At 42.6% G+C, this 12,292-nt stretch overlaps 1 protein-coding gene and 1 pseudogene across 1 annotated transcript in view; one reads left to right on the top strand and one right to left on the bottom strand.

Annotated features, from left to right (window-relative positions):
- SLC26A8 (solute carrier family 26 member 8) overlaps positions 1-4,329 on the top strand; it is a 66,249-nt gene extending 61,920 nt beyond the window's left edge. Inside the window, 3 exon segments of the mRNA XM_065885952.1 lie at positions 2,713-2,767; positions 2,868-3,052; positions 3,913-4,329. Of these exon segments, the coding sequence (XP_065742024.1) occupies positions 2,713-2,767; positions 2,868-3,052; positions 3,913-4,329 (657 nt within the window).
- Positions 4,330-10,090: 5,761 nt separating this feature from the next.
- On the bottom strand, positions 10,091-12,119 carry LOC136129512 (suppressor of cytokine signaling 5-like; annotated as a pseudogene).
- Positions 12,120-12,292: the final 173 nt, after the last annotated feature.

Raw genomic sequence — 12,292 nt, 5'->3', positions numbered from 1 at the left:
CTGGCTTCTCTCCCACTTTCTGGTTTCTCAGACAGATTTCATTTCTCTCCTCCTTGTACAATATGGACAGTTTAGGTGCACAACTAACCATATTGGCTTTATTGTTTAATGTCTCATAAGTAGGAGACGTTAAAGACATATTTAATGTCTCAGTGTCTTTTTTTTTCAAGCCAGCTTATCTCAGTTTTTAGTCCTCTATCTCACTCTTGCTCCTGTTGGCGATGGCTCAGGTTTACACATCCTGAACCCACTCGCTTCCTGGCTGTAACTGCACCCACATTTTTAAAAAATTTATTTAATTAATTTATTTTTGACGGCGTTGGGTCTTTGTTGCTGCGCGCGGGCTTTCTCTAGCTGCGGCGAGCAGGGGCTACTCTTTGTTGTGGTGCGTGGGCTTCTCATTGCAGTGGCTTCTCTTGTTGCGGAGCACGGGCTCTAGGTGCGCGGGCTTCAGTAGTTGTGGCACAGGCTCTAGAGCACAGGCCCAGTAGTTATGGCGCACGGCCTTAGTTGCTCAGTGGCATGTGGGACCTTCCCGGACCAGGGCTTGAACCCATGTCCCCTGCATTGGCAGGTGATTCTTAACCACTGTCCATCCCCCACCCCCCACCTTTTTTTGAGATATGCTCCTTTGGCTGACTTTCCTTCTTGTATCCTCAGATTCCATTTTAACAAAATATTTATAAATATTTTATCCTATGTCTTATTCCTAAGTGAATATGATTCTGTCTTAAGTGAGTCCAGCTCCTCTTTGGTCTAAGGCAATAGGAAGCTTGTCATAGCAGAAAGAACTCTGATTGGTGGTCTGTGGGTTTGTGCTTTGTCCTGGCTTTACTACCCCTCACTGTCCATCAGACCCGAGGTAACTCAATAAATTGCACTTGGTTTCCTCATCTATAAAATGAGAGGCTTAGAAGAGATTTACATTAAGGTCTTTCCCATCCATGAGACCCTCTCCCCACCAACACCCCACCCCCACTCCATTTGCAGGCTCAAATATACTTGATAATGTCTTATCTTTGGGACTTTTCCATCTTAGGTTGTACTACTGGGCTGTGTTCTCTTCTCCCAGTCTTACACTGTAGCTGTAGTTTTAGATTTCATTGACTACACTATCGAATGCCTCTTACATGCCAGACTGAGTTGAGCACATTTATATACACTATCTCATTTAGTTCTCACAACAGCCCTGAGAGACAAGCCATATTTCCCCCTAAGAGTCCTGTGCTCGCAGCTAGGAAGGGGCCTGTCCAGCACTGGAACTTAAAGCCTCTGACATTATATCACTCTTCCCCCTGTTCTGTAGTATAATTGGGCCATCCTTTCCTCTCTCCTCTTGTCTTCCATTTTTTGGAGGCACCATATGTTCTGGTCCTTGGCATAACCCTTCCATCAACCTGGCCTACGTTGATGACTTTCTGCTCCAGCCCCATCATTGAGGCAATGTCCAGCACCTTAACTTTGTAGGCTTCAGAGATTCACGGTACACCCTCACACTTTAAAAAGGCAGGTTCCCCCCCAGGTATCTGGCTCTGTGTGTGTTCGGGTTTGGTTTGTAGCTTCTGTGGCCAGAGCATTTGAGAAGAATGATTTCTTTGACACAGGCATCACCAAGACCCAGCTGTTCCTCACCCTCCACGACGCTGTGCTGTTTGCTTTGTTGTATCCCGCCTTGTTGGAGGAAGTCATTATGTTTTGTTTACTTTATAATTGAAAACTTGAACCCACTAAGAAAAATCCCAGTAGTTGTTCTTATTAGAGACAACCACTCCATTTAAGCTTCTTCTTAATTCACGATATTTCAATCTCCCATTGCTTGTCATTTAGAGTATGTCTATAGTGGCTCTTTACCAAATAACTTTATGATTTACTGTATGATCCAGAATGACTTTCTTGTTTCCCCTTGGTAGTGAAAGAAGTAGAGTCTGTCTGTTTTGTTTCTTTTGACACTCCAACTTAGTCCCCAGGTTTGGAACCTGTTGAGTCTTAGAGTATTAAGGTGAATGGTGACTTCTTTTGAATTGAACGTTAAGATTTATAGCTCCAGAGCATATATATATATATACATATATATATATATATATATATACACACACATATATATATATATATATATATATATATATATAGGCTGAAGTATATACTTGGGGTCAGTGTCTGATGTTTTACTAAATTCAAATACAACTTTGCAGAGCAGCACTGAATATGATCCTCAGGGTTCCTGAATACCTTTCCGAACTATATCACTTGACCATCTCTGGGCCACATTTTGCCACCTCTGCTTAGTGGACTCCAGAGAGAAGGAGGTCACGTGCAAACACTAAGCAATAATACCAAGATATGATTGTTCATGAGGCCCGTCCAGTGTGTCCCCATCACACCTGTGCCTGTGTCTATCCTAGCACTGTCCTCATGTGAACATTTATCTCTTTATGTGAACTGTTTCCCTACTTAAGGCCATGGGCAACCCTCCCTCTCACTCCCCACCCAAGACCATCTGATTCTCTTTTGTATTCTGGCACTTTAGGCATTTCCTGGCATAAAGCAGTTCACTCATCAAATGTTTACAGAGCTGAATGGGGTGGGGATGCAAAGGTACATATACCCCAGACAAGTGAATGACCAAAGAAGTTTTAAAACTCAGCTAATTAAAAGGCCCGTTCCTCTACTGAGTGTGAAGATCTCTAAAACTGGCTTACTCTCTCCCCACAGATGTTCAGTGCTTTCCAAAATGCCAACATCTTGGTGCTCATTGCAGGGTGTCACTGTGAGTATCTTTCATCTTATGAAGAGGGCTGTGTTTTGTATCCTGGATCCTCTCCTCCCCAGATGTCTGACCCTGTGTGTGTTCCCGGTTTGGTTTGTAGCTTCTGTGATCAGGGTACTTGAGAAGAATGATTTCTTTGACACTGGCATCACCAAGGCCCAGCTGTTCCTCACCCTCCACGATGCTGTGCTATTTGCTTTGTCAAGGAAGTTGCCAGAGTCCTCCGAGTTAAATGTGGATGAATTGGAGACAGTGATACAAGAAGCCTACTCAGAAACAGACAAGGTTGGATGATGTGAAGCATCGGGGTGGGGAGTGGTGTGGTGTGGTGGGAGGAGACACCTAATCAGATAGAGATGAGCAACATCCAGGAAAGGTTTTTGAGTGTGGCTGTCCCAGAATTTGAAATGTTGAAAGGTTCCCTTACCAGTTGGTAAATAGCAGTAAACCTGAGTCCCAGGTTCCCACACTGCCATGGCATCTGGGTGTCATTCAGGATCCTTTCCCAACTGAAGAGGGGTTACCCAACCCAGCAGAGGACTCAAGGATCTTTTTACAGCAGGTTTGGTTAGTGCCAGTGCCATACCAATTAATAAATATTTTAAATATCTCTCTTAGCTATCCCTTTAGAATCCCCCCCACCACCACCACCCTTGGGATGGATAATAAAACTGATGAACTAGCAGACGTAAAGATCTGCCAGTCTAACTCTATGGCTAGAGCAAAAGGTGGGGACTATAGACAGAGATAAAGCTAAAGAAGATAGCAAGAGGCCAGGTCATGAAGGGCCTGCTGAGGATTACATTAGGGGGTTAGAAAGACAAGTAAAATCAAGAAGACAAGATGTCCAGGAATGCTGACCAGACCATTGTTATTTAAATGGTTGACCATGAAATCCAGGCTGGCTACAAAAACTAGAGAAATTGGAAATTATGGATTGATTGAGCCTGAAGCATGGTAAGTAACTGAGGAACCAGAGGGTGCAAAGAAGATGAAAAGCAAATTTAGGCCAGAAATATTTTCTACTTTGCCAGGAACCCATGCTTTCTGGTACCTTAAGTCCTACTGTATTCTGAAATTCCTTGACTGTTCAAAAATTAAATCTAATTGGGAAGTTTTAACCCATCTAATTGTGTGTATTTCAGAAAGAAGAATCAAAACATAAAATGAGTAGCCGTCTTATAGAAGCCCCCAGAAGTAAAAGTCCAGCCTTCACCATACTCCAGGACCCAGTAACAGAGGAGGAATCAGAGCTAGACTTTGATCTGTATCCCATGCAGGAGTCAGAACAAGAGACTGGGCTAGATCCAGACCTAGACCTGGATCACGAAATGGAGCCTGAGTCAGAGCTGGAGCCTGAATCTGAGCTGGATCCAGAGACAGAGACCAAGCCTGAGCCCACATCCAGGCCAAGCTCTCAGCAGCAGTACTAGCCTCTGTATCAGTTTATAACTCCCCAGTCCCCACCTCAGACTCAGCCTAGGACACAGTCAGTAGAGAGGAGGCATCAGCTTATGAATTCACTTACATCCCAGAGCAACGCCAGTGAGGGTACCTTGTAGATGAGCTAGGAATAAGGGGTCAGATTCCCTCAGCAAATCCTCCCCACCCAAATGGGGCCACTTGGTCTGGAGACGTAGGCTAGTTACAAACTAGCAGTACTTGCTTTGGGACTCCTCCACCTGTTGGCCTTCCTCCTTCCTCAGCGCTGGGATCTCACTCCCAGATCGCAATACTAAACACCAAGAATTATCTCTGAATTCCTTATCCAGGTTCACTTCGCTTCACCTTCAGCAGATGTTCCACTGAAGGATTTCCTTCTTCACACCCCTCCCCTCTGTGCTTTTTTTTTTTTTTTTAGACCATCTCTAACTTATTCCTCTCATCTGTGTTCCCCTTTCTCTAAAGAGATGAGGCTCAAATAAAATACATAACTCTAGTTACATTTGGACCCTTCCTGCATCTTCTACCTTTTCTGTATTCTGTATGCCGAAGGAAATGCCAGGTGGAAGAAATCCCAGAAGTAGGTAGACACAGTGGGGAAGAGATGAGCATGAAAAAGAAAAACTGCGTAGCATTTGTACTTTATATGTTATCTTCACTGCACTGCTGCAGTGGGAAATAGGGGGTAAATAGGTTAAGGTAGGCCAGGCTGGGACTTCCCTGGTGGTCCAGTGGTTAAGACTTTGCGCTTCCAGTGCAGGGGGTGCGGGTTTGATCCCTGGTCGGGGAACTGAGATCCCAAATGTTGTGCAGTGCGGCAAAAAAAAAAAAAAAAAGTTAGGCCAGCCTCTGAAGGCTTGTAGTACAAAGAACTGTTAGGCTAAAAGCACTTTTGCCATCACTCCAAGGTCAGGATCTTATCCTGACAGTGTTTCAGAAGGCCAATAAGCTGTACCACCCAATGAGAATGTTAGCTCTATAGAACTCCCCCTGGTCTTCACATTCACATTCACTGTTGCTTCTTTCTTATAGGTTTTTAAGATCCAAGCAATCTAGGATCTGTACTCTTGGTGGACCAAACAGTTAAAATCTGTGACAGACACCAACCCCTTAGGAATTGGAAAAGTCAATCAAATCACTAGTTTGGTCCAAATTCATTTAAAAAAATTTCTCCTCTTCCATTAAAAAAAAATCTAGTATTAAGGTACAACCTGAAGAGAAATATAAACCCCTGGGCAAAGGCATTGGGAATACTGAATTTTATTTCCCACTCAGTAAACAAGAGTCCCCTTGCTTAGAAAATCAACTTCTCTCACCTGTTAGATGAAAGAAATACTTCTTAAAATAAGTGTCTCTTATCACAGAGATAACAGGTGCATTTATTCATTCTACAAACATTTACTAAGCATCTGCTATATACACAGCACCCCAAACTGTGGGGTAAATGAAACAATATTATCCCTCCCTACTTTACACATGCATAAAGTGAGACATAAGTTTTGTAACTAGCCCAAGGTCATATACAATTGTACCCTAAAAGAGGGGGGGGCCCAAGTTACAAGCTTCATTTGTTCATGTTTACTCAACACATTTATTGAACTCCTACTATGTGCCAGCCACTGTCCCAGGTGCTGAAGACACAAAAATAAGCAGAATAGATGACAAAGATAATTATAAATTGTGATAAGTACCTTGATGGTAAAATACAGGAAACAAAGAGGGCATACATCAGGAGGACCTGAACCTATCTTGGGTGTCAAGGAAACTCTTCCTATGGTAATGACAATGACCTTGCATCTGAAGGATGAGAAAGAGCTAGACTGAAAGTAGGTTCCAATGACTGCTAGGAGGGCAGAACCAAACGGGGGACTAAGAGTGGTAACCATGGGTAAGTACAGAAGCTGGGCACCCAGGGACACAGCCAGATGGAGCCTAAGGGTGATTACCATGGCACCAAGGTCTCAACCAGAAACTGGTTCAAACCAGGCTGTCAGGGTGGCAGGAACAAGCACAGAAGTGTTTCAAAACCAAGAAAACATTTCACATTTAAAACAGGAGACTAGGAAGTGCACAGAGAGCCGTTTCTGTTGGCTGCCGCCCTCTCACTCCAGCTCCCTTCCATTCCCACATTTCCATCAGAGGAAGGTATTTAAACACAGAACCAATGGCTTCTGAGAGTCTGGTAGAGTTTAGACTTCGGACTTTTCTGTTATAACTGCAACATAGCTAAATCTTGATTTTCATGCATGACCTCAGAAAGACCAACCTGATGCTTGGACTATAGCCTATCTTTAAAGCATATTCTTCATAAATCCATAGCATCCATCCCCTCCTGAAATAATAAGATGAAGAAAAATGGTCAATTGATTGTAAACAGTTCAGCATTAAAGAAAGGATAAAGTAAGTAACAATTCAAAGGCCGTGTCTTCTTCCAAAATGCAGATTGCCTGAAATTCTAAGACGTTTCAAACTTTACAAAATGCCATGGTTTGGATTGGTTAGCTCACTTTTCATTGCATGGTCATCATTGCAGATTTTATATCTCTAATAAGAAACTGGAGAAAAATTTTAAAGACTAAAAAACTAGTATAGGCCAGATCTGAAAGAGTATTTTTCTCCATTACTGAAAAAATCTCAAAGTAGTTTATGTTCTACAGTAAATGGGTTATGGGGCACGATTTTCACATACAAGAAATTAAGTGAAGTCAATACAGCTGCAGAAAACTGGGTTTGGAAAAGAGATTGGTCAAAATAGGTGACCCTAGGTGCTGTCTCTAAATATTAATACATTAAATGTCACAAAGCCCAATGGATTGTAACTTGATCTTACCCATATCTGATTTAGATGACAGTTAGATGAGACTTTGGACTTAGACCTTTGAGTTGATGATATGTGAGAAGGACATGAAGTTTGGGGAACCAGAGATGGAATATTATGGTCTAAATATTTGTGTCACCCAAAATTCACATGTTGAAATCCTAATCCCCAAGATAATGGTATTAGGAGATGGGGCCTTTGGGAGGTGATTAGGTCACTCTTACAATTATTAGTGGGATCAGTGCCCTTATAAAAGAAGCCTCAGAGGGCTTCCCTGCTGGCGCAGTGGTTAAGAGTCCGCCTGCCGATGCAGGGGACGCGGGTTCGTGCCCCGGTCCGGGAAGATCCCACATGCCGCAGAGCGGCTGGGCCCGTGAGCCATGGCCGCTGGGCCTGCACGTCCGGAGCCTGTGCTCCGCAACGGGAGAGGCCACAACAGTGAGAGGCCCACGTACTGCAAAAAAAAAAAAAAAAAAAAAAAGGGGCCTCAGAGAGATCCTTCCTCCCACTATATGAGGACACAGCAAGGAGACAGCCATCTATGAACCAGAAAGTGGGTTCTCACCAGACATCTAATCTGCCAGCACTTTGATCTTGGAATTCCCAGCCTCCAGAACTGTGAGAAATAAATTTCTGTTGTTTATAAGCCACCCAGTCTATGGTATTTTGTTATAGCAGCCCAAATGGACTAAGATGCCCAAGGACTTAACTGTATTGTATCTAGATTCAACTCTCATTTATAGGTAGAAATAAAGGAAGTAATGGCATAATCCAAGGTCATTAAGGGTCTTGAGATTATAGAATCTCAGTGCTAAAAAGGACCATGAGAGTCATCTGGACCAATTTTACCCATCCAGTCTCTTACAATTAAATTTAATTTGGGACTTCCCTGGTGGTCCAGTGGTTAAGACCCCACACTCCCAATTCAGGAGACACAGGTTCGATCCCTAGTAGGGGAACTAAGATCCTGCATGCCGCATGGTGCAGCCAAAATAAATAAATAAATACAAAAATAAATTTAATTCTATAAACACTTATTGGAAGACTCACCATACCCCAGATACTCTGTGTTTCCGTAATCTATTACTGCAGGACAATCCACCCAAAATTTAGTGGCTTAAAACAATAGTCATGCATTTGTTCATTATTTTGCAATCTGGGCTGGGTTTAGCTAGGCCCATTCATGAGGCCGCAGTCATCTAGAGATTCACCTGGGGCTAGAAATTGAAGATGGGTTTACTCACAAGTCTGGACATCTCAGCTGGGATGGCTGGAAGGGCTGGAGGCTGGCCAGGCAGCCATCTCTCTCTCCACACAGTCTCTCTGGGAGGGTACCTGGACTTCACACAGCAGCTCAAGGCAGCATGTCACCTGCCACATTCCACAGATCAAAGTACGTGACAAGGCCAGCCATGATTCAATGTGAGGGCAAATACACTCCATTTCTTGAAGAGAAAATAATTTATGGCCATTTTTAATCCACCACACTATGATAAAAGAATGAATAGAATATGATATCTGCCCTCAAGGAGCTCCCAGGCTACAAACATGCGGGGAGAGAGTGTCACGCCTACTAAACGAAAAGGTGATAATAATGAGAGGTAAAGTGCTATAGAAATACAGATGACAGGAAGGATTAGAAAGAATGTGGGTCAGGGAAAACTACTGAGAAGAAATGACATTTGAGCTGGGCATTGAGATTAAGTGGGATAAACACGAGTCTCCCAACGGACCAAGGATGAGTAGAGGAGCCACAGCTACTGTGGATCAAGTGTCCCTCTGAGTAAGCACCAAGAAAAATCTTGAGTTTTGTTCTGGGAAATGGTTAAATTACTTGGAAACAGTTTGATCACTTCAGGTATGACTTTTATGCTTTGTTAGGTGAGACTAGAGCACCATTTAGTATAGGGCTAATTATTCCCCCAAATGGAGACAAAGTCTTTCTAAAAACTCTATCCAATGCTCTGAATATTGGACTTAATATAATCAAAGGAGACTCATGCTTTAATTAATTTTGTGTTATCTTATAAATTTGTTAAAATACAGCCTCTCATTGTAAGAACAATACTTGCTCTTTAATGAAAATTATAAAATACAGAAAAGTGGGGTGGAAAAAAAAAGAAATCTCCTGTACTTCCATTCCCTAGAGAGAAATTCTGTTAACATTCTGGGGTGTTTCTTTTGTTTTACTAGAAAGCATGGGCTTTGTCTTAGTAATGAAGGATCCTTACCTCCCAAAGTTATAGAACTTTTTCTTTAGTAAATTAGAGGGTGCTTTGATTAAATCTAAAATACCACCATCCCAACATGCATTTCTTGTTCTTAAGGACTGAGATAAACAACCTGGGAACCCTGCTGGATGCCCACACCTGGCCTCAGCCCTCTAGGAAGCACCAGGCCTACAACATTATTTCCAGTATCCTTTCTTCAGATTTAATAAATTTAAGGGAAATGCCAGGGAGTTGACAGAAATCCAGTTTACTTAACAGTACTTTTCACGAAACAGACAAGGAGACTGAGTATAAACTATAGCAATGCTTAAGTGAAATGCACTATGCCCTCATGTAAGAAAATTGCAATTTTTTTTCCTTAAAGGAAAGCAGTCTTTATTTTGGGGACTTCCAAAGCTTGATTTTAGTAACTACAAACATTGCTACTTTTGAAAGTTTATAGAAACATTTTTAGAAAAATGGTAATTTCAAACATTAGTCACACTGTTGTAACACTCATCCAATAATTATTTATTCTTCAGTAAGAAATAGAATTCTTCACAGCAAATGCCCCAGAGTTGCCTCACTCAATTACTACAGCCATTAAAAACCCATTAACTAAATCAACTAAATGTTTCTGTAGCCTTACCGAACACCTGTAGCTCTAGCCTCTGTTGTCTCAATAGGCACCACGTTTATCTAAGTAACAGTAGATCACGTCTGACAGATACTAACACTAAGCTTACGTACTGTACTGAAGAAGCCTAACACTGATATGTGTGCTTGCTATAGGTGTACTCTCTGAGGCACATAAAAGCAGGTCTAGGTAATGTCCTTCGGGGATGGGAGAGTTTACTTTGCCTTGACTGGTTCTCATTCTAACCAGCGAACTCTTTTTTTTTTTTTTTAAACATCTTTATTTGGGTATAATTGCTTTACAATGGTGTGTTAGTTTCTGCTTTATAACAAAGTGAATCAGCTACTCTTTTTGTTTTTAATGACACTTTTTAAAAAAATCCTGTAACATTGATGGGAAGGGAGCCCACCACCATCATATGTGGTGCACCTACAGATGACTGCATGGCAGTTATATTGCAGCCTAAAAGACAATGTCCTATTTAGTGATATAGTAAGCAATGGTCCAAAAAACATGCAAGAGCTGGGATCTTTAAAGCGTTCCACAAAAGTCCTGTTACAGTGGAAGAATGAATTGTCTAAGGGTCGTGAGTATTAAAACTAAGGTTATGATTCCACTGTTCAATTTGGGCAGGCAGGGATCTGTTGTCATGTCGGAAGATCACGGAAAAGAGGACTCTTTGCAGAGTCCCTGATCAAAAATGGGCCTTCAGGTTTCTCTTCAAGAACAGCTCTGCTGAGCTTCCCTGGTGGCGCAGTGGTTGAGAGTCTGCCTGCCGATGCAGAGGACACGGGTTCATGCCCCGGTCCGGGAAGATCCCACATGCCGTGGAGCGGCTGGGCCCGTGAGCCATGACCACTGAGCCTGCGCGTCCGGAGCCTGTGCTCTGCAATGGGAGAGGCCACAACAGTGAGAGGCCCACGTACCGCAAAAAAAAAAAAAAAAAAAAAAAAAAAAGAACGGCTCTGCTTCGTAATGGTTCATCACTCAACAGTGACAGGGATTGCCTGTAATCTGAAGCAAATTGGGCATGAGGCAGTATATGTAATCAATCTGTTTATGGACTTCCCAAGCTCTCCATCTACTAACATGGGCATGGCTGTCTCCAGGTACCTGACAATGCCCTTGCCTGCGTAATTGCAAACACTGGGGGGTTGTGTCCTCTTCTGAGTCACAATTAGCTTGTGAAATTGCACAATTGTTCTGATTTATTTCAGTCATTCTAGGGTGACTTTGGTTCCAGTTTATATAAAAAATTAACCGGTACAGTGTCTTCAGACGTATGTGTTTGTGCATCGGGAAGGGGATCAACCTTTTTTTCAACACCAAGCTGCCTTCTCTCTCTAAGCTTATCCTCTTCAGCTTCTGTAGAAGCCAAAGATAGATCAAACGTATCAAAAAATGTTGAATGTGGGCTCACAGGAATATACTGTTTAATCAAAGGCCATTTAGGGGCTAAATCTGAGACAGCAGGGAAAGAACATTTCTCAAGCATTAATTCAGAAAGGCGTGTTTTTCTTTTATTAGAAAAGAGGAGCTTTGACCGCTTGTTTAAGTTCTCATGGGAAAACACAAGCCTACAGTATCCTGCAATCTCTGTCTCCTATAGTGCTGCTGGAAATGATGTTCATGTCATGTACAGAGCTTATGCCATTTCGCCTCTCTCTCCTTTGAAGTCCACTTCGAGTTCCACCAAACTTTTTTTTTTTTTTTTTTTTTGGCTGTGCGGCTTGTGGGATCTTAGTTCCCTGACCAGGGATCAAACCCAGGCCCCTGGCAGTGGGAGCGCCAAGCCCTAACCACTGGACCACCAGGGAATTCCCTCCACCAAGCTTTTTACCAGTATCCAATGAACTTTGTGTCTCTGCAGAACAGGAATGTTTTTTCTTCCTACCCCACGGAGCATGTCAATAGTAGAAACCTCCTCTTGCAAGTCTTGTTCCTGGGGTGACACATGAATTATTATCCATTTCAATGCTTAATTTCAACAATCTGAGGGTTTCAGTGGCACAGTTTTGGTTTCTCCTTGAAGAATTCTTTGAAGGGCTTAATCCCAGTCATAAGGCAACATTTCCTCTTCAGGGACTGCTCTGTTGCTGAGGAGCTGTCTCCTATACTGATTTTTTCTCTTTGACAGACAAAACATCTGTTGGAGTTCATGCCTGCATTTTCACTACAGCTTCCTCCTTCATGGCTGAAGAGATTCTGACACCTGTATTGGAAGTTATTCCATACTTTCCCCACTTTATCTGTTGATTATAAGCTCATGACCAATAGCAGGCAGGGCTTTGGAGGGGCAGGAGCCTTGAAGGAAATATGTTGTTCTTCTGGCCACAGATACGCATGGTGCCCTTAACCTGCTACACTCACTGAAACTTGCCCAGTGGTGTTCGTTCCTCCATAGAGCCTGACTCCCT

This window comes from Phocoena phocoena, chromosome 10, assembly GCF_963924675.1.
Source record: "Phocoena phocoena chromosome 10, mPhoPho1.1, whole genome shotgun sequence".
NCBI lineage: Eukaryota > Metazoa > Chordata > Mammalia > Artiodactyla > Phocoenidae > Phocoena > Phocoena phocoena.
The sequence above is the reverse complement of the archived record's forward strand: the minus strand, read 5'-3'. Positions and strand labels throughout refer to the sequence as shown.